Here is a 26,085-nt window from a genome sequence, read left to right as displayed (position 1 = left end):
TCATTTCTTCAGACAAGTAGAACATGTTCTATACAACAAAGTTCATTTCCAAAAACCTGTAAATAAGATGCATTTTTGCAAGATGATTCTCATACTTCACTTACCATACTTTGTTTTGCAGTGGACAGTCACATGATAAGCAGTACTACGCTGCCTCTTAGTGGTTCTAAAGGGAACTGTTTAGGAGTTTATGTTTTAAGAGTTGTTCAGTATCAAGAGTGAGCAGCCATCAAGTGTTAAAGCACCAAGTCTCAACAAACACTAATCAGAATAAGATTTATTTCCCAATTCAAAGCAAAGTGGTTTCTATACACACATTGTCAGTACATGTCACCTTAAGGACAACAGCTATATCCAGCAATGTACCAGTTAATGGAATGCATACAAGTGGTTATGATTACATCATTATATTAAATTATTTGTGCATAGTAGTATTATCAAGTGTTTAAAAGGGTATGTTGACCGTCTGATGCATTTAAATGAATTTCTAATAATTTATATATTACAATTATATGACACTGGAGCATGTTATTACCAGAGGTGGTAATTAACTAAGTACATTTAATGAAGTACTGTATTTTAGTGACATTTTGAGGTACTTGTCAGGGGTTCTTCTAGACCCCTGTCTGTCCTTTCAGCCCCCTAAAATAATCTACTAATAAACTATCAAAATGTGTTGAAAGTATAATTTTCTTTTTTTTTTTAAATTAAAACTAAGAAATGCAGGATGTGTAGATTTTTTTTTAATCATCCGACTTTTAGATTTCTTTTTTTATTCTCTTTGCTATTCTGTTTGTTATTCTGCCCTCCCTGAATGTAGGCGTCCAGTTTGATAGGTGAACACTTTCCCAAATTAGAGACAAGAGTTGCTAGTTCAGACTGTTTATTTCTCCCACCCAAATGAAAAGACTGTAAAATTGAAACATTCAAAAGAAAAGATATATAAGGGTTAGAATCCAGAAAAAACAAACCTTTCTAGGGTAATCGCGATCATACATCTGCAAAACAGTTTGTCGCCGGTGTGTCACAGACAATCACAGTAAGAGATAAGTCGCTGACTGTTGTTTGTCATGCATGACAGATCATTTCCTTTCTTTTGTATTAAAGTTGCTGGTTAACATTGATTGTCATCTGACTGACAAGGGATGGATTTTGTTAGTACACGTGAGCAGTGTACTAACTAAAAACGAAACACAGGGTTGAAACAAACAGGAATATACCATTACAACACCAAAACATTTCTGGTGAATAAAGCACACATATCTCTCACATCTCACAGGGTGGCTGACACCCAGCCTTGTTGGTTCCACGAGTTGGTGCTTTTCTCTCAGAAACATTAAATTTGCAAAACAATGTGCACGTGACAGGCACGAGGTGAGATCTAGCATCAGTGGTCCCTCATCTACATCTAGCAGACAACGAATCTTCTATCAAAATACAGAGAACTTTAAATTTTAGATAGAAAGGTAGTAAATGTGTAAATGAGAAAAACTTCATCATCCTTATCAGCCACATTTTTAAAGTGAAACTACAAATATATGCTTTATAGTAACCAGCTTTGTTAATCATTTGCTTTATGGTAACAACATAAAACAGTAAATAAAGTAAAAATGAACCTAGCTGACGGTGACAGTTTCACTTTGAAGAATCCTATAAAGATATGCAACATTAGACTCACAATAATAAATTAATAAAGCGCAATAATAATAAAAAAAAAAAAAACATGAAATCAGGAGGCTGATGCTTTGTTGATTTGGTAACTGGTGTTTTAATGTTAACGGATCTGTCTAATATCTAATAGAAAGTCAAGTAATGTGGTTGTTAAAATAAAATTTATTTTTAAAGTCACATCAACAATACAAATACATCATTCACACAAACTGTAACTTTACAAACATAGAAAATAATTAAATATTTACAACATCGAGGCGGCAAAATACTGTACACTTAAAAAACATTGGTACTATAGTGCATGAATTACATCTATTTACACATCATTCAGTGAGTGCATTTAAGTCATAGATTGTCCTGTGGTTTCCCCAGCCCTTCGTCATTTTTTTTACATGATTAGAAACTAATCTAGTTCAGTATCTTCAGATCAGAATCTTACACGTGATGTACTCTACACATGAAGGAAGAGAGTTGAATGAAACGTGATAAACAGTTCAGTTCTTCAGTTGTTCCGGCCACACAGCAAACCTCCCCATCCACTACTCATAACTTTTATTATTATTGATTATCTGATCTCCATTCGACACAGTGGGCAGGTGCCGAACTGCTGGACTACTCTGGGGATGCAGAGGTCACACAAACACCGATGTCCACAACACAGAGTGAATGTGGCTTTTTTCACCATGCACACCACACAGACATCATCTGTGATCAGAAGAAAGGAATCACAGTTACTAACTGACATCACAGACTATGTGACATGTTTCATTTTAACACAAACACTAAAATAAGAGAGATTGTGTTGAAGTCTGTTGAGTCTTACCTGCTGTTTCCAGAGATGAGGCGTGTTCCTTGCTGTTTCCAATGGGGCTTAAGACATCAGAAATGAAACCTGTGCCAATGTCAACATCAGGTGAGGTGAGGCGTTTGGGAGCAGGGCAGGACCTTCTTGTGAATAGGTCCCCTTTCTCTGAGCCTGCAGAGTAACAGAGGTCATAGGATTTAGAATTGAATCAGTCTTCCACAGAATTACAGGCCAACAAATAAATAGGAAGAAGAAAAAAAAGAGGCAGGAACTCACCCAGGAGGAAAACTGAACATGTCTGTCCGTAGATGTCTATCATGGCCCACAGTGGTCGGCTGAGGTCCACTCCTTCTAGTATTTTGTGTTGCATGCCACTCTTGTTTGCAACGTATACACTGCCACCACTGGTCACCCAGAACTGCAGCTCTGAACCTACCGAACAGTACGAATCATGCACAGGAGCAGCCCAGTGTCCAGGGGTGTCTGTGAGGTTGGGGATGGCCATGCAGGGCAGAGATCTGGCTGCAGGCGGGACTGTGGTGAAGCCGACACGCAGAGCTCCGTGCCAACTAAAAGTATCTTTCTCCACCTTCAGTCGAATCCTCTCATTGACCCTCAGTGGACGGCTGCTGAACACTAGGCCATTCTTGAACGTGTGCGCTGCCCTCTCTGCAAGTCGACCCCCCTCACTCAGGCGCACCTTGTCTCCCACAGCCTGACAGTGGAAGGTCAGGGGACCGAGGCAGGTCCGGCCGCACCTGTGTGACGTCTCTGATCAGAGAACAAAAAAAGACACAGTTAACTATGTAGCTGTGCAGGACTCGTTTGCATACGGAGAATTCGTCAATCCATGTGTGTGGAATACACGTGCACACTGTGCACATGTCAGACAAGCATTCAACCAAACAACAACAAGACTTAAACTACAGCAATCTGTGCAAACCTGCCTGAACACTGAAGTGTGGACTATAAGACGTTTATAAATACACAGAGAATATTCCTTAATGATTTTCTCCTTTACATTTAATGTCAGTAATAATTATTGATTCCATAATTATTTATTACGGGGATTAGTTTAAGCTGTTGTGAATAAGTGATAAGTTGTAATTTTACAACAGTCTTATCTTTAAGTTTTAGATGGATGCTTTGAAATTATGTACTTTACTATAGCACTAAAGAAGAGACTGATAAAACCACTAATAGCTGTAAACAGTAAATATGTAAAAGTGAAAGTAGCAGGCGTCAATGCTTTCTCTTTGAGGAACGAACCCGAGAGCTGCTTCTCTTTGTTTATGTTTATGTTTTGTTAATTAAATTTTAATAGTTAATTTTATTTTATCTTATTTTGCAGGAGGGACTCACACGTTTGTTGCAATACTATTAACTTTACTCATCAGTGAGCAGCTGTACATTTCCAGGAAATCACCTACTACGAGTCATAACTCCTAAAGTCCTGAATCAGTCATCTTTTAATAGATTTGAAAAAACATATGTAAATAATATTTTTCCATTGTGCCATGGGCTAAATATTAAAAGAAACACTTTCATACATATTAATACACCATTAATAGAAAATCGCCCCCTCTGTGGTAAAAATTAAAAAATAAAAAATAAAAATTAAATTAAATTAAATACAGTTTTTAGTGTCTCTGCAGACAGGAACAGGGGATAAATGTCTTACCAGAATTGTTGCTGCTGCGCTTGTTCACCATCTTGAAGAGGAAAACAGTTGTTTTCTCTGTGTCTTGAGAGAGGATGTGCTCCCTTCTGTCGCTTCAGTCGTTATCACAACTCAGCGGCGTCCGTTGGAATTAATATACAGTGCACATGCTCTTCAAAACAAACCTTTGCATAAAAGGAAACAGGCAGGGACTGAGGGTGGAGCTAATAAATCCACCTGAAGTGGAGAGTACATGGGCGTGTTGCCAACATTTTTCACTGTTGACATTCCTATTTCTCTTACATACCCTCTGTTTAAAGGAAATTGTGCATTCCACATTTAAGAAAAAGTAAAAACTTCATCAAAAGTATTAAGAGGAGTTTATTAAAACTAACAACGTAATATTTAAAGGCAGAGCATCCAGCTCAGTTCATTTGTTCTCTCCTCATTAACCCATAATCTCTTATTAAATCAGTAATCTGTGGAACAACAAGCATAAAAACCACAAGGTCAGTGAGTAATTTAATCCCACGTGCACGTTAGTTTCACTTTCCTTCTGTGTAACTGTCTCATGATTGTGTATCTTGCTCCCAGGTCCAACCCATTTCTATATAAACTAAATGTGCTGTGTATGAAGTAAATGTGGTGTTTTAGATTGACCATGATAGAAGATTGTTAAGTGATAACTGCACATAAACTTTAATGTAATTTCTTCTTCAATCATAAACATACATTTTAGTGGTTAATCATAAACTGGGATTTGTCAAGCCCACAGCCCTTATTGTTTAGCAGGATGCCTGGTTCATGTAACAGGATGTCACTGGAAGTCCACGATGACATCATCACCCTTGGAAAAATATGAGCTTTTCTCCTGCAATTACCAGCAATCACATGACTTCCCAGAAAGACCGGTGCTCCCTGGATATTCCCTTGAGTGATGCACCAGAAATTATGAAATGAAAGTGCGGACATGTTTAAACACCTACTACAACCATACTGTGAGGTATGTTGGTGTTCATGAGATTAAAAAAAAAGACTAATACAGTGGAATAGAAAATCTGCACAACTGAACCTGTTCGCTGGGACAAAATGAGGCACTGAAAAGGGATAACAGCATCACTGAGGTAATGTCAGAAGGACAAAGTTACATGGAGTGACATTTAGATTGTATATAAACTTTTTCGTGGATTACCACTGTATAAAAGGAAAGTGGGAAAGAGCCAAAATGAACTATTAAGTTTGTTCTTATAAAACACAAACAGCACATCAGACTTTCCCAAACTGGAGTTTTGTCCTTTCATGTGGTTTGCAATAAATAATGAGCATGAATAATTTTAATAAATAAAGTTAATATTGTCTAATTACAGACCAAATGAAACAGTCAGTTGCTTTGATGTTTTCTAAAAAGCACAGCTCCATAAAGTGACACTCTTACATTGTTGGTCACAGGCATAAATCTGGAAGGAACAGATTTACAGTTTTAGTGGGGTTATTGCTCATGTTGTGTCAAATAAAACAATAAAGGTTTTGTTGCACAACTAACAGTTTGATTTCTTCTGTATTGAAGCAGAAACAGAGGAACCCATATTCTCCTTCTCCTCAGTGCACTCCAGCTGCCTCTGCTCCACCGCACTTGGTCAGAAATGGCAGGCCCTGAAAAAAATCAACTTGTTCCCACTCCACCTGTTTAAAACACTATTAATCTGCAGCCTTCCAATAAAAGGCTTGGCTCTCACCGAGGAGCCAATAGAAAGGCATTAAAGCAGTGAGACCCAGGCCAATCCCAGGCTGCATTCTAATGTGGCCTATCTTTATCAAGGTGCCACTCCATTTCCAGATACCGCTTATTTATGATATCTGAGGAGGGAGCCTGCGGGAGGCTTATGTCTTTGGGAGAACACTGAAATCTGGGCTCGTCCGAGCCGTCCGACATGGAGCTGTCGCACGTCACGCTGTGGCTGAGAAGAGGTTAAAGCCAAAGTGAACAGTTGATCTGCTGCTGCATTGTTTCTGATGTGGCATCAACTTTGACAAAGACAGCGGCCTGTTACAAAATTGCTTTTAGAGCTGTTAATTATCTGAACATCTGCGGACAGTGAGCGTGGTTCCAGATCCAGACTGCATCTCTGGGTGGAAGAGCTCCTACTGGGCCCATCTGAGGTCTTTTCCCCACTGGACCTTACTCAATGTGTTACTGAGACCTGGAGGCTGAGTTACAAACTTCCCATGGATCCAAACATCCAGGGGTCTTTCCTGTTCAACAACGGTCTGAACCAATTCCCCTCGGAGCTCAAGGCGCCCGTGTGCCAGTACTCGGTGCCCAACTCTTTCTACAAGCTCAACACGGGCCTGAACAGCCAGCTGCAGACAGGGACGCCCCACGGCATCAGCGACATCCTGAGCAGATCCATGGTTGGAATGGGCTCTACAGGCACCACCACCCTGCTGTCGGGATACTCTGCCATGGGGGGGTTCAGCCCCTCTGTCACCGGCACGTCCATGTACTATAACCGAGACTACAACTCCTCGCTGGGCGGCTTCTCCAAGCCGGGCACAGAGTGTCCCATGAAGGCTCGCAGTGTGAGCTGCTGGGCAGAGAGCGGCTGTGACTGGAGAGGAGGGAGGCAGCAGTGCACCAACAGTGAGTCTAAATACTGTAGACCGGGCTCACCAAGAGGAGCTGCCTTTAGGTGATGCAAGGAGGCGAGATAAACCAGAAAAATCATTGTAGTGAATAAATAGGAAAACATTTATAAAGCAAAGAGTGGAGGTAAAGTGCAGTATTTGACTGGAACATTTATTTTCTTTATGACACTGAACATTATCCAGTGTATAAGATTTAAAATCAGTGTTTTAGTGATATCCAAGAGGTATATCACAGACTTAATATCTAAAAATAAATGAATAAATAGAAAAGAAATGAACTATCGTATCCAATATTTAAAGGAAGTTGTTTTAATATGTATTTTTTACATAATACACAGATGTTACGTATATAATACCACATAATATTTTAAAACGGTACAGTTTGATGTTCATTGTATGAGCAACACAGACTAATACCAAGACGGATCTGTGAACATGAGAAAGCAGTTATTATTATTATTATTATTATTATTAAAATTCTTATTCTTATTATTGCCTTTAGGTTTGGTTTGATACACATACACATAAGCAGCCTCCCATAAGGTTGAGTCATGTGTAATAAATTAAAATAAAGAACAAGTGTGTTTTCCGCTTCATTATTTTAAAGGCAGTGGTCCTCTGGGGGAGATGCCCGGCAGGAAGAAACACACCAGACCAACATTCAGTGGACATCAGATATTTGCTTTGGAGAAAACCTTCGAGCAGACCAAGTACTTGGCCGGGCCTGAGCGGGCAAGACTGGCTTATTCTCTGGGCATGACCGAATCACAAGTCAAGGTAAAGACGATTTACTGATTTACTGTTGATTCAAATGATGCTCTCCTGTGAGGTCACTTCTTTTTAAATGTTTAACCTCTCCCTGAAATGATTATAAGTATTTTATTGTGTGAAACATTACAGCACTCTTATAGACTTTATAGGAATAAAGTGTCTTTATTTAGTTATTTGAATTGAGGGTCACTTAAAGCTGGGAGGTGTCAGTCTGTCACCACCAACATGCTGCTCCACATATTAGGGTCATAGATGATTTTGACCCCCCCCACACACAGTAAAAGCTGCTTTTCGTGTCAGGTTTGGTTTCAGAACAGACGCACCAAGTGGAGGAAGAAAAGCGCCTCAGAGCCGAGCTCCACGCAGGTGAGCCATGCGGGTCCGGGCGGGGAGGCCTCGGAGAACGAGGTGGAGGACGAGGAGTACAATAAACCCCTGGACCCCGACTCCGACGACGACAAGATCCGACTGCTCCTGCGCAAACACCGCAGGGCTTTCTCCGTGCTGCGCCTCGGGCCGCACCACGTCTGACGCCCCTCAGTGCAAACACATAGATACGTAGACGACTCACCGACACACGCTTCACAGCTGGTCCGCATGCTGTTCACAGAACATCTGGATCCCAAAGCATGTTCACAAGAGAGGAGCATCCCATGGTTCAGCAGTCCAACAGGCTGAAAAGAAAACATCCAAAGATGAGAAATGTTTACTTTTATAAGATACTGGACGACATGATCTGTGGGGGGGGGGGGGGGGGGGGCATAAGGCAAACACATCATTTTATAAAAACATAAAAACATAAGAGATGACATGCTGATGATGACCCTACTGGAAATAAATACATTAGAGAGCAATCTGAAGTTGTTTGTGATTATTTGAATTTTCAACAATACATAGACACTGTAAAAGACACAGAAATCAAGAGCAGGTGTAAAATATCCTCAAAATGTTAAAAACACATTACACAATTACACAATCTGTAAGTAAAAGACAATTATTTCTAAAGAATGAGCTTTTAAATATGACAATTTATCCTATTAGACACATTAAAGCTGTTCAAAGGCACAGCGGGTTTATGAATTTCATACTTACTTTCAAAATACGACATAAGAAATATGGAGTTGGACACTTGAAAACACCTGAAACTGAAAATACTGTGGCTGCGTAAACGCGTTTTCAAGTGACAGTTCAAATGAAATGGCATCAGAAAGGCACACGCACTGAAGAGAGGTCCAGAAGTCAAAGGTCAGAACTTCTGTGATTTGCTAGTGCCGTGTGGCTTAATTGAAGACAATGACCTCCGTAACCCACTCCAACATAAAATCAATAGCAACAGATCAGCTCATTGACTATTTAGGCCGAGTGAGTTTAGACTCCATCTGGTTCAGGCAGCAGACATCAGGCGTGATGACTCTCTCAAAGGAAACGGCGAGGAATGCTGCTGAGATAATCCGGCTCTGATTACTCACATCAAGAACAACAGCATGAGCCTGAGAGTGTGCCAACTATGTCCAGAAGCTGTATTGATATTAGTATCACACATCGGAAATTGTGTCATTTGTAAAAGATGCTCAATCCCCACGTTGGAGCTGTGATAATCAGTAATAAAATCATTGTGATTTATGCATTTTCTGGAGGCAACACGTGCTGTGTGTGTTTTCTAATATGGATAAATCCAAGTTCAACTATTTCCTCAACAACAACGACAACAAAAACCACAATAGACGTTAAAAGAAATCTGTCTGATGATTCATATGTCCCTCGTGACATTCAGTCTGAACATGTTCTAAACAGTCAACCCATTCCAGCTTTAGACGGCAGCTTTACACCTCGTCTACTTAACGAGTTTTCTTCTTTCACAACAATGTGCTGCTCACCCCATGACTGAATCCTATGGTAACTGCATGCATAACACAGACATACAGATACTACAGGCTGAACGTTTATTTACCATCGGCCTGGTGCGTGTTTCCTCATTTTGATCTACACAAAAGTCAGAATTAGTCTGCTTTAATATTTTTATATCAGTATAACCCAACTGCTTCTAAACCTAACCTTAATTAAAAAACAATTAATTAAAATGAATGACTGCAGTTTATTACAACAGTCCTTTAACTGTCTGACTAAAACAGAACATCATCACCTTCATGTGAAACAAGACTCTTAGTTCAAGTTCTCTATGACACACTGTGCTTCACCCAACCTTTCAGGTTTATCTGCTGCATGACAATAAAACACACCCACCACGTTGTGAGTGGAAATGATCTTTCCCACTGAATTTCACTTTCCAATTCCACAAGGAGGAATTACATTCACATTTAGTCATTTAGCAGATGCTTTTATCCAAAGCGACTTAGAAGTAGGATACAAGGGTAGGCAGGTTCAGTGTGAGGAGGTCTTGCCTAAGGACCCCTACTGGAGGTAGGCCACGGCCCTTTAATGCACAATGGTCACCACAGTGGACAGCTATTCAAATATTGTTCTCTTGTATATGCATGGGTTAGGGTTAGTACAGCCGTGGACGATGTAGAAAATCCTAGAAAGGAATTTCATCGGTCAGCAGCTAGGTATTACAATATGTTTAAATGTGAGAAAACATCATATTAGCAGTATTATTGTTTTATTAAATGGCTTTCACACAGTATATAATTATCTCTTTCCTTAATGTTTGCCTAATACATGTATTTTTTTTATTGCATTGTTTTTTTTTATGCCTAAAGAGGAATAAAAACACTTGACTGAGGTCCTTATAATTCATGCATGACAGGGTTAATCATAAAAATTCCCACTTACGTGTTACAACGTAGACCACATTTACTGTGCAGTACTGTACAGTGATGGTGAGGCCTATAAATGATAATGCAACATATTTGAGTGTAATATTTTATTTACAAAAGTGAAACATCACAATGATGTAGTGTTCGACCAGTTCAACTACAGGTAATACTGGCCCCATAACCAACCACTTGCATGTCTGTATCATTTACAAACCGACCTCAACACATTTACAGCACTGGTTCATAACTTAACCTTGTTATTGGAAAGCTGGCTTGAGTCCCCCTGCACAAACGCGATTGCCAGTTTGAACTTGGTAAGTTTTTTTTTGTATGAATAGAGATGCCACAAAGTGTAAGACAAAAGAAAAAAAAAAATCAGAATACAATAAGTAGCAAACGCATTAGTCATCATTAAAGCCAGATCACACAAATCAAATGGATATTTAAAACATTAAAAATATATTATAGCACTCGTGTTACAGTATGAAGCTAGAACCAAAGAAGCAAAAAAAAAAAAAAAAGAGAAGCAAATCCAAAAGCAAACCCTGTGCGCACACATGCGTGTAACGTATGTACTTTATATATACACGATTTTGTGAGGTTTCAGTGAAACACGTGAGGGGTAAACACGTGAGGCCTCTCGACACGTTTTTTTTTATTTCACTGTATTTCTTTTGGCAATGAAACTGGGTCAATGTCAACCAGAACTGGGTGGAATCCATTGTTTTGATGTGCAGCAAAGATAAAACAGAAAGAACAACGTCGCCTGAGTGAAGATAGCTAAAACTCACAAATCGAGAACTGCTGAGTTGTAGATTGTGGAATAAAGCACTTCGTATAAATGTACAGTTGGAACACAGTAAAACACATCTGCTGCACTTGACTCATTAATTCAGCTGCTACCACAGCATTCAGAAACAGATAAACCTGCTGTTGTTAATGTGACCTAGTTAAAGCTCCTGTGCGTGGAGTAGCTACACGGGTCAAAAGCTGCAAGAAATGCATCACAACTGGTGTTTTACCTAAAGATAACATCAGATCAAACATTTCAAGAGGGAACTATGATAGGGGTGGTAGCCTTCTGCTACCGTGTTTCCTTGTGGTTTCAAACCCTGCTAAAGTGATAGTAAACAACTTCAAAAAATAAATACCTGAACTAAAAATGGCACAAAGTACAAGATAAAAGCTACACGTGTGCTCAGTAAGACTGATGTCCAATACTTGATTAAAGATCCCATGTTTTCACTTTTCACACACACTATGGATCATAATAACACTAACATTCTTTTAAAGCTCCTTAGCTAAAGGTTATTTATACTGGATTCTCACTGTGTATTTAAAACCTAACGTGGAGGACATTCAGTTCAGCTGCCTTAGACACACATAACTGACTGTAGAGATTTAATACATTGTTCAGGGACTATAGGAAATGAGTACTTTTCTTAACAACTGCCTCAGAAATCCTCGACAGCTGATGATTCTGTACTCAAGTCACTCGAGCTGTGGTGAATCATATGTGGCGGTGAGAAAGGTGCGTGACACTCCAGTGATGTGAGGAGAGGCTGTCCCTGTGGTGACTGATGGGCGGGTTGAAGTAGGTTAGCAGTCATGCTGATAACTGGTACTGGTTCTGCTACTGTGGCGGAGCTCCGAGGATGGTGTGGTTATAGACCTGCAGCAGAGACACATGCACGCACACACACACGCACGCGCACACACACACACACACACACACACACACACACACACACACACACACACACACACACACTTTAAAAATTGTGTGCCAACACAAGCAGAAGCGCAGGAACAAGAGGAAATTCCAAGTGGAAGTTGTTCACTCCTCTGCATGTATTGCAGTTGGTATGGACACAGTATCTTCCTGACAGGGATAATAAAGTGTGTCTAATGTATTATGTGACTATTGTTACCAGGTTAGATGTCATTGAAAGCCATAAATTAATTTGTTATGTCACTTATACTGAATTTAAGGTTTAAATGTAAGCACTCTTAAACGTCAAAAGTGCTCTTTAAAACATGCAAAGAATATACAATGTTAGAATGAGCAAAAAGTAGCTGTTGTAGCAGCGTTGGTCCCTCGATTGTGTGTAACTCATCATTTTGCAGCTTTGCGAAGAAGAACCACCATAAAAAAGCAGTTCATCCTTAAAAAATACATTTAAAAAGCAGCAAAACAAAGTCATGGCCGTAAAAATGCCAATAGGCTGTCCAGCACAATGTATGTCTCTCTGGTCGACCATCCAGATGGTAATTAATGAAAAGCAGGCCAGCAAAAGCACGTGTGTGTGTGTGTGTGTAGTAGTCAGAGTGACAGTGGAGAAGATCCAATACACATAGATCAGTGAAAGGTGCTGATCGCCTGTGCTCCAACTAGACTGGACACAAAAGAGTGTTTGTGTCCCGTAGGCACTTCATCTTAGTTCATATCCTGACTCCACTGGGCCAGCCTGGGTTATGCCTCTCCAGGGAGTGGTGCAAGATTGCTGTGATCACTCTCACACCCTGACTTCCCCCTCTGGAATCACTCACACACTCACACACACACACACACACACACACACACACACACACACACACACACACACACACACACACACACACACACACACACACACACAGACGGCGCTATCTCTTACCACTGAGAAGGATCCAAGTCAATGGCCATTCGTCTTCAGTGGGAAGAACAAGAAAACGGGCTACAAGAAAACCACAGAGAACACACTTGAGAACACACTTGACTTACTCTCTAAGTCTGGTTTGTTGTCTGCACAGCACATGCTGCTTTGTTGCTTTTAATGCAGTTACCTTGTGGTCTCCCATACAGACATTCGCACCCATGTTGTTGTAAACAATGGTTTCCTCATCTCTCTGAAAGAAACAAATTAGCTTTAACATGACCTGGACAAATACTAAAGTTTACACCTGTAACATCGTTTAGTTTAAATATTACAATGTTCTATCACCTGCACAATGAAATAATGTTAGTTAGACATTCCAACTTTCACTTTAAGCTGCTGACTAATTGCATTTTCTAATGTCTGCTACTGTAAATGCAGCTGACAACTGATGGTTATCAGCTTGATTTGACAAGTGCTGTCAATCATTTTTGAGTAGTAAATCTGTCAGAGTTAACATGGACGTTTCCGTAAAGCGTGTGTCATGCAAGAATGGGAAGCTGACATTTGCATCAACTGTGGCTAAAGGCCTCGGCGCTCAGCGAACGACCAGGTGTTGAAAAGAAACCTAGCCAATCAAATATAATCTCTAGTTAACTTTTAAAATGAGAAATAAGACTGATGTTGTAATAAAGTGGGATGATGTTAGTACACACTGACTCACCCTGTGGATGAATTCTTGGGCAGAGTGTGACATGAGGATACGATCACACCAGGCGGGACAGCGAGTGTTCATGTACTGGGTCGGTTTAGTGTAGTCTTCGCTGTAGGGGTAGCTGCCAGTAAGAGAGACAGTGCATTAAATAAACAACAACAACAACAACAACAACAACAACAACAAAAGAAGTGGGAGTTTATGCACAGTATGTTTTCAGCCAGTCGTTCAATTACAGGCCTCACCTTGGTGGAAACGTGATGTCCTCTTCCCTAATAACATCACGGAAAGCTACGACTTCTTTGTCGTATTCCAAAAGCTGCGGGACAGATGCCATTAGTGATATGTGCTGCAGGAAACCTCAACCCATTCAAAACAAGCACGATGTGAGTGAGTACAAGCTGAGAACAGGTGAAAAGCCACTTTACTGTCACCGTTATCACAGCTTTGTTTACTCCCTAGCTCTTGTATTTACTGTACTGTCATTCATTATTTCCGCTGATTGCATCTAATCAGAGATTGTCAGATTGTTGCTAAGCAGCCTGGTGTATTAGAGGTTATAGTCACAGCACGGGTTTCTATGAGACTGTGGTGTAGCTCATGGGATCGGTGTGAGTGAAGGTTGAGTTTGTGCTCTCACTGCGCTGCCGTTGTTCTCCCTGAAAAACGCCTGGTGGAGATAGGCAAACAGCTTCTCCTCAATTTGGAGCAGCACCTGAACGTGACATGAAGGCAGGTGAAGTGGAAGCAGCAGAAAAAATGAAACGATACTCCAGTGACAACCAATCACGTCTTAAATAATCACCTGCTGGTCGTTGTCTTTTTCTTCACAAATGATCTTCTCCACTTCGTTGCTGCTGTCCTTCGTCACTTTCTGCACATTTGTTGAATTGCTCAGATGCTGCTCACAGGAACATAAACACAGGGAAGGGTTGATGCCAGGCTGACACACACACACACACACACACACACACACACACACACACACACACACACACACACACACACACACACACACACACACACCACCAACTGAACTCGCAGAGGATTGAGTTGTTAAATACCTGAACTAGCCTAAGTGTGTCCAAGCGGAAGTTGAAGTCTCCAAACAAGAAGAAAGGCAAAGGAGCGTAGCGGCTGTCTGATATCCTGGAGGGAAAGAGCACTGTTTTTATTAAACCTCACTTTGAGTGTGTACAATATCGAGACAAGCACATTTTCAGCACAGCTCCAAATCTGACCTGTTGATGACATATCTGAGGGCGTTTTGGCGGTTGGCTGAGTAAATCGAAGGACTGGCTTCGCAGGCAATGAGGTTGGAGGCATCATGGAACAGGTGGACATTGACCAGGTCCAGACCTCTGCGAGGAACGCACACAAGCCAAAATATGGTGAAGTGTGACAGGTGGCACAAGAAAACACAAAACAATCTGACATGAGCACCTAAAGCTGCCATCTGATAGGCGAGCATGCGTGTGCGGCCATGTGCCATTGTGCGTGTGCCAACACGGGTGTCACTTTCTTATCCGCGAGTGCAACTGTGGTAATGCTGAGTCCACAAACAAGCGCACTTATCTCTTGTGCAGAGCGCTCACTCCCTTTCTTTGGCTGTCACCGGGAAACAATTAATGTGCATCCAACAAATGAGCCGTGTTGACTCCCAGCATGATGCTGTGACACACAGATTGAGTGCTCCTTTTGTTGTTGCACATTGGTAAGAACACAGCAGAGCAAATAGTGTCTACAGTTCTCAGATAACAGCAGCGCTGTGTGACCTGTCCCGGCTATATTTAACTCACTTTTCATTCATTTCTAAATGTATTTGCTTCCATTTGTGCCCCATTGATGGTGGCATAATTAAGCCCAATATTCTCTTTTTAGTTTACTTCATACTGATGGAAACATCAAACATCTGGTGACTTAGGTGGTTTGTTAGTGGTTTACCAACTAGCTGCTTACTTTGTCTATCTGCTGTTTGGTGCTTAGCAGGCAGTGTGGGTTTGTCACTACAAGTGACCTACAATGGGAAAATAGTCTTGAACAGTATCTTGACACTAACAAATCGTTATCAAATTGCCTGTTTCAGGCAGGAGTCTAAAACAAATGACTGAACTTGTGAGCACACACTTATTCTTTACTTTTTCCACTATGACTATGAGCTTTTTATGGTTGTTCCCAAAAAAGACATAAAAGGCCAGAATTTATTTTGTTATTATTTTAGGCACATTATATTTATTAATACTTTTGACTTAGATCAGATCACGTTTTATGACAAATGATGAAATTCCAAATGGTTCACATACTTTTTCTTGCCACTGTGTGTGGTCTTTGTGCAGTTGATCACAGGCTTTGAGATAAGTTAAGAGGTCATCGTTCTGATCACATAAATAGTTCAGAGTATGTGGTCTCATGTCAAGAAACATGAACGGGGTGAGGCAAGTGTACAATACATACTGGTTGTGTATGATCCAGCGAGTCCTCATGAAGCCCTTTCTGGACCACTTGAACTGCAACAGAGACAAATTAGAGTGAGTCACTAAACGGCAGTGAGCCGTGTCTTTGAAGCGTCTAGCTGATAATTATTGATTCTTTCACATAATTTGTCTCATCTTCCTGTCAAAGCAGGCAGACAGTCCCTGCAGCCCCAGTAGACTCATTTGTCTCAACATCTTCAATTGCCCCCTACGTACCCCTCCCCCCCACCCACCCCCACACACACTTATACCCACAGAGAGATGCACACTCATGCATAAATACTCACATCAGGCCAAAAACCCTTTGGGAATTTTTCTGTCTCTACTGTGGTGACCCCGTTCAGAGAGCCCACGTTCACGTTCTGGCGTGACACTTCTCTAAAATCCTTAACTGCGAGAGGCAGAGGGAGGCGTGCCATGTAAAAGAGTGAGAAAACATGCAAACAGCAATCAATAAACTGGTGTTAACCTCATCAGAGCGGCATACGTGATGAGAGGATCTATAAGCAAGCCATTAGACTGTGTTTGGTGAACAACAATCGGTTTGGGCCACACAGCAAGTGGCAGCTCCGGGATGTTTATGGTTCTTCCATAAGCTTTTCTGAGGAGCTTTTTCACACCTAACGTGACTGGACTATGCAGCAGGAAAATAACAGCTCCACTTTGAATTCAGGTCATCAGACTTTCATTATACACAGAGAAAAGTGGAGACATTTTCTTAAAGGTTCTTTTAACGTATATTTAAAAAAAAGGAAAGAAATCACAAGCTGATAAATAATAAAATGATGATTTTCAATGTGAATGTCACATACAAGGAGTAAGGTTTTTACCATTAAAATCATATTGACTGACGTTTTTCAGTTTCTTATGGATGAAGTACATACTCCCCAAAGCCTGTGGAGAGAGGGAAATAAATAACACATATTTTACATCTTCTGAATGTAACAGGGATTAAGAAAAGTTAAAACATCTAAAAAATACGTATAACATTAAATTTCCAGTTCTCAGTATTCCAACTTCAAACTTCACAGGTGTGTTTAAACTACGGAGCTCTAGCGAGTTCATTTATTGAGGCCAGGAAACCAAAACTACTAAAAATGGAGCCCAAACCAGGAGAAATTATCTGAAGTGTTCATTTTACCATCACGTGAGTTGAATTGTGAGGTTTGTATTGAATGATGCAGCATCACACAGTATATTGTTTATTTTCCAAAGACACATGAAACTTTAAAGAACAGAGATCTACGATCTGAACACCTAACAGCACGAGGCAACCACATACTGCCGCCTCACAAACACTTCACCGCCCGATCATCCCTGACACGGGGCTGACAATTTTTAATGTACTAACTGCCTGCTCCACTGATCTGATTAATCATGCCCCGTGAGATCAATAAAGACAGAAAATTAAAACAATTTAAAAGGTATTAAGCAGTAGGTCTGCTGTCTGCCAGCGCTGCCACTGTGACTGGGGGCAGAAGAAAAATCAGCTGGTGCTCAGAGGGCTCGGGGCGTGACGGACCGCTGTGCAAAGACACCCCCCACCCCCCACCCCCCTCCTCATCCAGCCAAAGCATGAGAGATCTCTCCCCGAAGAGATCATTTATCTTCAGTGCCAAAGTAATCCTCATTTCATAAAATGGAAGTGTCTCTGTGGTCGGCTCCAGTGAGCAACAATTAGCGACCAACTTGTCCAAACCAGGAGAACGAGGTCAGAGCGTGGCCAAAGATTTATTACGACTCTGAAAGAGTTTTAAAAACTAAATTCTCACTGCAGAAGAAGTTTGAAATAAATGCTACTTCAGTTTACACACAGGGCAAAATGATCTTGATAATTAGCTGTAGAAACCTGTTTATTTTGGACTGATAACTACGCTATGTTTAAGCAGTATGGCAAAGTACACACAGATACACATTCCCCCTCCACTTTTTCCTCCACATACTCTGCCAAACACCTATCTTCATCAATCAGGTTTGTGCACAGTTTAATAAAAAAATATTGACTTACAAGTGATTTTTTATCAAAATACCATTTGTACTGGGAATGCACGCAAGTCTGCCCCCTCTACTCCAGCGGCCCCTGTGAAGGGAGAGCCCCCCAAACTCTCTCTTGGCCACATAACTGATGATTCGCAGCCATGGGGAAACAAATTGAAAATCAATGCAGGTGGCACCGACGAAATGAGAATGAGGCATTAGGAGGGGTGGGGAGGCTGCAACCCTCTCAGGGCAAAGAGTGCAGGGTGCGAATGCTCGAGCACGGGCGAAACTTAGTCCCAGCTGTCTCACACAACCCCCCACCTCCCCGCACACTTTATTTATCGTGCACAAATAGGCTGGGATCAATAGTTTTAATCTAGAGTTAAATGTATTGACTTCGGCCTGTCTCCCCCACACCTGGCCATTGACTTTCTCCTTTTCACTTCACGCACCTTCAGCCTCCACATGCAGCCACTGACCGCTACTGTCAGACATGAAGTGTGAGGGTATCACCTGGGAGGAGTAAGGGTTAATAGTTGTAGAAAAACTCAGCCCCTTTCCTCAATTGGAGAGGTGCTCCTCTCAGACAGGGCATCATTTCGCACAAAGTAATGCTGACAAACCCGTTATGAGCAATTGCGTAAACAACACAGTTCCGAGAATCAGACTGTAAACTTGCTTGTGCAGTGTGAGGTCACTAGAAAATGCAGTCGGAAGCCAGATATGACCTTCACGACAGGTTGTAGCCATGTCCCAACCACTGTACCAGCAGCTGTAGAGACACACTACAGGTTCAACAATAGATGGCGATAAGAGATGTAGGCAGTGTGCACGAGTGACTTAACAAACACGTGTTTAAGAACATCTCCTCTGCCTGCGCCCATACGCTGTGACTGCGACAACATTGTTTCATACTATGTCTCTGAGATCTATGTGGCTGTATGTAAGACTGTTTTCACATGTCTAAAAATGGGCAATAAAAGCTGATGTATGTCATAAAACAAACGCATAGAAATAAAATTACAATAAAGAAGATGATGTCAAGTTTCACCTGTTTTCCTATTATTTCCAATTTCCTGGTTTGGTCAAACCTCTACTACTCCTGCTGAACTTATTTCAACTCAACCTGCCAGATATTTTGTTACATTTTATTTTTAATCACACAATTTGATTGCTTTATATTTGCACATACCTGAAAACATGCCTTTAAATGGATTAAATACACAAATAATAAATCAAGCCGGGAGCTGCCCTAATGCATGTGTGTTTAATATGTGACCTCAGTTTGAGACGTCATAATACATGAAGCAATATGCAGTCAGATGGTGGCGGTGCGTTCCACTGTTGGTCACATTTTCATTTCCAACAAACTCTGACTTTCAAGTCATCGCCAGCTACCAGCTCCTGCTTTTTATTAGACTGTGGAGTACGTCAACACCACCAGCCACCTCCAAGAACTAACAAAGACAAGGCCCCCATCTAGTGGAAGCCAGCGAGAACTGCTCTCACAGAGAAAAAAAAAAAGACTTCTCATACCGTGAAGGTGTTTTCTGCTTGGAACTGGTTGTCCACATAGATGCAGACTCTGTCATAGTCTTTCATTTCCGTACTGAACATAATGCTCCTGGAAACAACAGATCAATCATTAGGCAACAGAAGAAAACTGCTTGTTCCTTATGACGTTGAGCTGTGGAGATTAGACAATTAACCATCACTCAGTTCAGATAATTATTCAGGTTTTTTTATGGACTTCTGCTTTTGACTGTTGGTGGTTGGGAACTATTTTAACTACGTCCACCTGATGATGGTCTTTTTTCACTGCTTTCTGACAAAACATTGACCAAACTAGTAACTGTTCATTGAGAATAAAAATAAGTTTGTTGCAGGCCTATTTTCATCCTTGAACTATGATTTATGAAAGTTGGTAAACTACATGAAGGAAGTCCTACTTGAAGAAGTCTTCAGCACGGTCCATGTTGGCGGTGTAGTTTTTGCCTCCCACCTCCTGGAAGTGCAGGGCGATAAACTGCGGCTTGTAGCTGTGGACTGTCTGTAACAAAGCAAAGCCAACAGGTGTCGGTCTACAGGTCCAACATTGAATGAGGAGTGAACGTTGTGTTTTACAGGATAAAGTTAACGCTTCATTAGAGGTCCTGTGCAATTTCTGTGCTGGGCCTCACGTGGCTGTGTTATCAGTTATCAGTTATCAGCGCAGTATCTGCTTTCCAGAATAACATGGAGCAGTTGTATATGCTGGGATGTGATCAGGGTAATGACCCGAGCAGCCTTTGAGATTGTGCCATATCCAACTACTGGTGCACCAGGTTGTGTGTGATTTTTTTGTGGAAATATCAAATGTTTAAAACAGTAAATTATTATCACAAACTTACCTTATACAATTCCTGCAACCATTTGTTTTGAATTTCATTCAACTACAAAAAGACAAAGAAAACAAATCATCAAACATCAATGAATGCAACAGGAAATCAAATACTAAATAGAAAAATAGAATAACTTTATTGTTATTGTACAACAAGATCCAACAGTCAACCTTCGTTTAGCTCTGTTACCTTATCTACTAACTTCTTAGGGAAGCAGTATCAGGCTCTTTAGTTGTAGATGCACAACAGCAATTTATGGAGCTTCAAAACTGATAAAGTGCAATAAACAGTTTCCAAACAGAGGTTTGATTACAGTCAAAGGTATCGTTGTGTGCAGCAATTAATAATGCTACTGATTCAACAATGAAAGTAGAGTGTAATAATAAACTATTCCTTTAAGGATTAGAGTAATAGTGAAAATGCAAACTGGACCAAACAGATCAGAAAACAAGCAGTTTAAAAAGGCTGATGTGTGAAGAGTACTACGATTAATCTGACAGTGGAGGTAGATCAGACTAAAAGGGCAGGCACCACTGGTGTACTGCGCATTGCCGAAGCATCACTGTACAAACTCTTATACCAAAAAAATGAACAAGTCTATCTTCAGAACTTCCAGTGAATTTCTCTAGTATTCACCACAAACTGTGTATTTTACTGGTCTGAGTATTATCAGTTAACTGCCTGAACCAGTTGGAAATTACACTGAACTCACTGGATTGCAAGTCAGGGTGGAGGCCATAATGCCAGAACCAGTGGGCTGAGGGGAACTGCAGAGGCAGGCGATTATGATCTGTGGTTTGTGACTACAAGCAACTCTACATGTTTTCTTATAATCCATTGTTGACATAAAAATGTCGATTACAGCAGCTCAATCTCACTCCAGCTGCACAATGTGAGTCACTGTTACTGATTTATAACACTCAACAGTACAAATGGGATAAGCCAAAGCATTAAATGCATTTATTTATTAAAAAATGATTCTATTGTGGCTTACGGCTTTAAAATGACAATGACCACTAAGAGACTCGGGTCAAATGGAAGTCAAGAAGTTATCAATCACAGCAAAGAAAACACTAACACTACCTGTGCAGGTTAAAACAAACACTACGGCTTGTCAGGAAACAGTATTGTGTACATTCCACTGGTTGTGTGTTCCAGGGTGTTGTGCACCTGTCATAATCTTTCCACGTCCACAGATCATTCCTGCGTTTAATACTACGTGGTTACTTGACATGAGCGCACTGAAAAACATGAATGAGAAAGCCGGAGGATACACCTTCAAACGCAGCCGAATCTTACTTAACAGATCCTCCCTAGTTTGGAATGACAGGTCAACTTCAAAAAGCAGCTCTGAACAAAGATCAGATCAGTTTAATTAACTTTAAGTGGTTGACATTTAATTAATAATTGCGTCCCATTTAATTACTGCGTCCTATCATACGATCATGCTGCTGTAGACTGAAACTGATTTTTATCCTCAACAGTAACCAAACGGTTTAATGTACTGAATTGTGAATTTTACAAAGAGTGGGTCTCCATGTTTGACAAATATTTCTTCTGTTGTGTGATGCAAATAAAAAAGGAAAGCTCAAATTAATTTTTATAACTCTCATATCAAAGGTTCTTTAAAGGACACAAAGCACTCTAGCTACTGCACTTGTAATTAACCTGTGCCCTTTTCCCCCCATGTCATTTCCTGGACACCTGCCTCAGAATGGGCTCTGCAGTGCAGTCCCACAGTCAGGTACAATCTCTTGCTAAGCCACATGCATTCATGCCACCTTAAAAATGGCTTTGCATAGTCTATTTGCATGGCAGTGACATAGGAATGACTGCAACTCCGTCACTGTGACCCAAAGGACTCCTCTCATGAATCGTGGCTACTGACACAGTCGAGATACGCTCATGCACACGACCACAGGACGTGATCATCGCTGGTTCTGTCCACCTGAAACACCAGTAATTTGACACTCACGACCAACAAACAAAACAGTATGTTTGTTCTTGCTGTGACAAGTAAACAAGGAGTGGACGGTATGTTTCCACAGCATCAACGTTCCAGGGAAATTGGTAGCTATTGTTTGTAGCTATTGTTTGCTGAAATTATTAAGTTATGCGGTTGTTGTTCCAAGCAGTCTAATTATAATAATAATAATAACGTCCAGGATGCTGCCACGATGTACAAGTATTACTGGTAGCACAGAGTAGCAGTCACGAGGCGAGCGCCTCATCTGGCATCTGGCTGGGCTGCTCTGACAGGAGTCCAGTGCTTAAGGTCTTTCTCTTATCCCAAAGGCTGAGTGAACATTTAAGAGTGTTTGCTTACAGAAACAGGGGGAGGGCTATGTAAGTGGAAAAGCTCGAGTTTCCCGGGGAAGATATTCATCTGTTTACATATCTCCCACAATGGGATTTAACATGTTTTCGTTTGAGTCAGATCTGGCAACCGGAAACGAGGTCCTGAGCCAAATTTCCATGAGCGTAAGAGATCTCCTACACTCATGGAAAGTCTAAAGGTTTTGGGCAAAACTACAACGAAACCACTGGATATTTAAAATAGTGAGGTCCACTTACAAAAAGTAGCACTCTTATAAATTTAAAGCTAAGTTAGCCTGTAGACTTTAGTTTAGATAACAGATTATAGTAGTATGGGGGTACTACAGGAGCTGTACATGCTGTAGAGCACAGTAAGAACACTGTGAACGTACTCAAACATGAAAACCAGTGATTTTAAACCGCGTTTGATTTCACGTGTTGCAGCTGTGAAAGGTGATGACATTAGAACAATACATGCAGCATCAACACATCTCAGTACAGACCTAACCTTTGTTTAGTCTCACATGCACCGATCAACACAACGCTATCATAGGTTTTAATGTTGTGGTCGTGATGATCGACAGGTGTCAGGAGACACAGGTCCGAGGGCCCAGGCTGACCCCTGTCCACCACAACATCAAGACCACCAGGCAGATTTAATGCTGCAGCTGATCAGAGTAAAATAAATAGAAGTCACACAGCTTCATAGTATCCTTTAGTGATGAGTGTTTTTTTTTTTTTTTTAATGTTGTGTTTGGCACCTCTGGGCCACCGTATAAATGTGTCGACAGGAAACTGTCAATACTCAGTGTTCATTTCGATGTTTCCCTCCAGGGTCACACACGTCGGTGCAACTGGGACCAGATCAGGTGACGTGTGAACCCCTCAGGTAACAGATCAGCTGGGTGTCTTTTATTTATTTATTTATTTATTTTTAATTAGGGACAGCGGCAGAGCACATGCTACTGACAGCTGACAGAGAAACACGTCTGAGTGGCAGGACAGTGATTCAATAGATAATCCTGATGAATTACAATGAGGCCAGCATCTTTAACTTTAACGGACCTGTTGCGTGTTTGTAACGATGATGTGCGCCAACAATGGAGTCCGTCCAATGTAAAGACTTACCTCCCGGGTCCTCTGGGCTGGTTGTTCATCAGTCTATCAGTCTAACAGCATTAAGTATAATCTCCTGGCAGCGCTGCAGCCTGGGGTGGTTTTAACTTTACTCTTAATATGTGCTACTTACGGTGTCAAAGAGCGAGCCGACGTTTGCCGTGACGAGCAGCACATCGGTGAACGGATCCATGTCAAACCTCCACCTCCACGAACAGTCCGGGGAAACTCCGCCGCAGCGTCGACGGGGGACGTGGGGGGGAAGAGGAGGAGGAGGAGGACGGCCGGGCCGGGCCGGGCCTCGCAGCGGCTCCCTGGGAGCTTAGAAAAGGCTTAATGTGCGAGCACGAAACGGAGACTGCGAGCGCTCACAGCAACACCAGCATCCCCCCCGACGGGAGCGCCTAGCTTCGGGTGCGAGTTGCGCGCTGATGGCGGGATGTCGAGTCAGGTCGTCCTCATGTGAAGGAGCGGAGCTCATACCCATCGCCGAGCTCAGGGGCGCAGAGTTACTTCAAGGAGCCGACATGCGTGGACTCCGCCTGCTCCCGGTTAATTGGACTAGTGGCTTCTTAGCGGACTAAAGCGGGCTGGACGACACCCGGACCAGACCAGACCAGACCAGGCACTTTGTCACCGCGGCTGCCGTGTTGTGAACCCCGACGCTCCTCCCACCGCGGTTTGCTTTCAATTCCACTCTTCCTTGTGTCAAGTTTACGCAACTTTCTGAGTAAACGTCGTGACACCGACTCCAAAGTGTAAAAACTCGTGTGAAGATAATAACCCGATGAAGTCTGAGAGCCGGAGCTCGTCAACAAGCCTGTATCTAATCCAGCAGTCCACTACTGTACTCCTCCATGTAGGAACATGACGGTCTCTCAGCTCTTCATATATCACAGACTCACTCTGTGAAGTCTCAGTGGGAAACTTTTCTTTCATTGATTTACAACTGGCCAACCTTTAAACTGAACCGACAGGATGGCTCTTTATCTTTATCTGTGGCTTCGCCTCAGGTATGCAGGTGTCAGTAATAATTGTTGTGATCTTTACTTCCATGGCACCAGCTGCACCCTCGGTGCACAGCTCGCGTGAAGACCTGCACCAACAGAAACCTGGGTGTCTGGGTGATCTGGTTTGTTTTTATGGACACAGTTTAGTCATATTCTCCAGAAGAGCCAGCCTCCTACAACTTGCAGTTATTATCCCAGCAGAGTAAACACAGCTACAGTAGCTTTCTATGCAGCCAGTGGACCATAGACTGTAAAACTGTTGGGGGTTGACTGCTGATTGTTTGGAGTAGATGGATCTGTGCCATCTCACCGTCTGATCCCAGGGTAAAGCTTTGGGTCTCCATAATGCTGAAATTGAACTGTTCAACCGTGACGTGGTTTACACAGGCAATCTTTGGAGCTCTTGTCTCTGCTCCCTCCAACTCCTCCACTGAACACTCTGTGCTTTATGTTAACAGAGCCACTTGAAACTATTGCAACAGAGATGTAAAAATATTGCCTCCGTGTCCATTAGCAGTTCAGAAACACAGTTAAGAGGGAAGGCTCTCCCCACTGAAAAGGAGACCGGCTTTGTTCCAGCCAGAAGAAGCTGTCTGGCTTTTGGGTGAAGCAGCTGCAAAGCAATCAGCAGTACACACCCATGGAAATAGGTGTTATTTAGATTAGAGCCTAAAATATGACATGTTCAAAATATAACTCTCAATCATCGTGGCAAATTGTGTTATTGTAGCTTGGTGCCCACTGGACAATAAATCTGACAGGAAATGTTACCAGAGTTCTGGCTTGCCTGCCAAGAATAGCACAGACAAACAAGAGCTAATTAAGGCTGTAATGTTTAGAGGAACAGACATACAGTTCTGAAATACTAAAGAAAAATGATATCATTTTGGAAAATGGTAAACACACAAAAGAGTCTCATGAGATCGTCTAAAATTGAAGCGCGTTGGGAATCATGTTGCTGCTTCTAAAAATGTCTCATTTTAATGATGTTTTGCTAAGTATGTGTATTATTCTGAATGCGTCTTTACCAAATCTCCACATCCAACTGGAGCTATGTCTCGGGCTTATGGTGCCTGCCTCTCTGCCTCTGCTTAAAACCCCTTTGTGGCTCCATAGGAATAAACCTG

General features: G+C 41.6%; 3 protein-coding genes across 3 annotated transcripts; 1 reads left to right on the top strand and 2 right to left on the bottom strand.

Annotated features, from left to right (window-relative positions):
* Window positions 1-1,833: 1,833 nt before the first annotated feature.
* On the bottom strand, window positions 1,834-4,313 carry LOC113150192 (E3 ubiquitin-protein ligase NEURL3). The gene is made up of 4 exons (XM_026342592.1): window positions 4,158-4,313; window positions 2,753-3,247; window positions 2,495-2,647; window positions 1,834-2,376 (listed from the first exon to the last, which is right to left on the bottom strand). The coding sequence occupies exons 1-4, from the start codon at window positions 4,186-4,188 to the stop codon at window positions 2,237-2,239; spliced, it is 819 nt and encodes a 272-aa protein (XP_026198377.1). The 5' UTR covers window positions 4,189-4,313; the 3' UTR covers window positions 1,834-2,236.
* A 2,049-nt stretch (window positions 4,314-6,362) lies between these two features.
* On the top strand, window positions 6,363-8,084 carry nkx6.3 (NK6 homeobox 3). Its single transcript, XM_026343990.1, has 3 exons — window positions 6,363-6,777; window positions 7,390-7,559; window positions 7,854-8,084. Exons 1-3 carry the CDS (start codon window positions 6,363-6,365, stop codon window positions 8,082-8,084), a joined length of 816 nt encoding a protein of 271 aa, XP_026199775.1.
* A 2,338-nt stretch (window positions 8,085-10,422) lies between these two features.
* Window positions 10,423-26,045, bottom strand: inpp5l (inositol polyphosphate-5-phosphatase L). The gene is made up of 16 exons (XM_026344229.1): window positions 24,082-26,045; window positions 20,526-20,567; window positions 20,085-20,185; window positions 19,672-19,759; window positions 16,986-17,049; window positions 16,443-16,546; window positions 16,136-16,188; window positions 14,923-15,042; window positions 14,746-14,830; window positions 14,487-14,582; window positions 14,322-14,396; window positions 13,927-14,000; window positions 13,691-13,802; window positions 13,157-13,219; window positions 12,988-13,047; window positions 10,423-12,002 (listed from the first exon to the last, which is right to left on the bottom strand). Exons 1-15 carry the CDS (start codon window positions 24,139-24,141, stop codon window positions 13,006-13,008), a joined length of 1,179 nt encoding a protein of 392 aa, XP_026200014.1. The 5' UTR covers window positions 24,142-26,045; the 3' UTR covers window positions 10,423-12,002; window positions 12,988-13,005.
* Between the last annotated feature and the right edge of the window lie 40 nt (window positions 26,046-26,085).

This window comes from Anabas testudineus, chromosome 9, assembly GCF_900324465.2.
Source record: "Anabas testudineus chromosome 9, fAnaTes1.2, whole genome shotgun sequence".
Taxonomy (NCBI): domain Eukaryota; kingdom Metazoa; phylum Chordata; class Actinopteri; order Anabantiformes; family Anabantidae; genus Anabas; species Anabas testudineus.
This window is presented reverse-complemented; position numbering and strand designations above follow the sequence as displayed.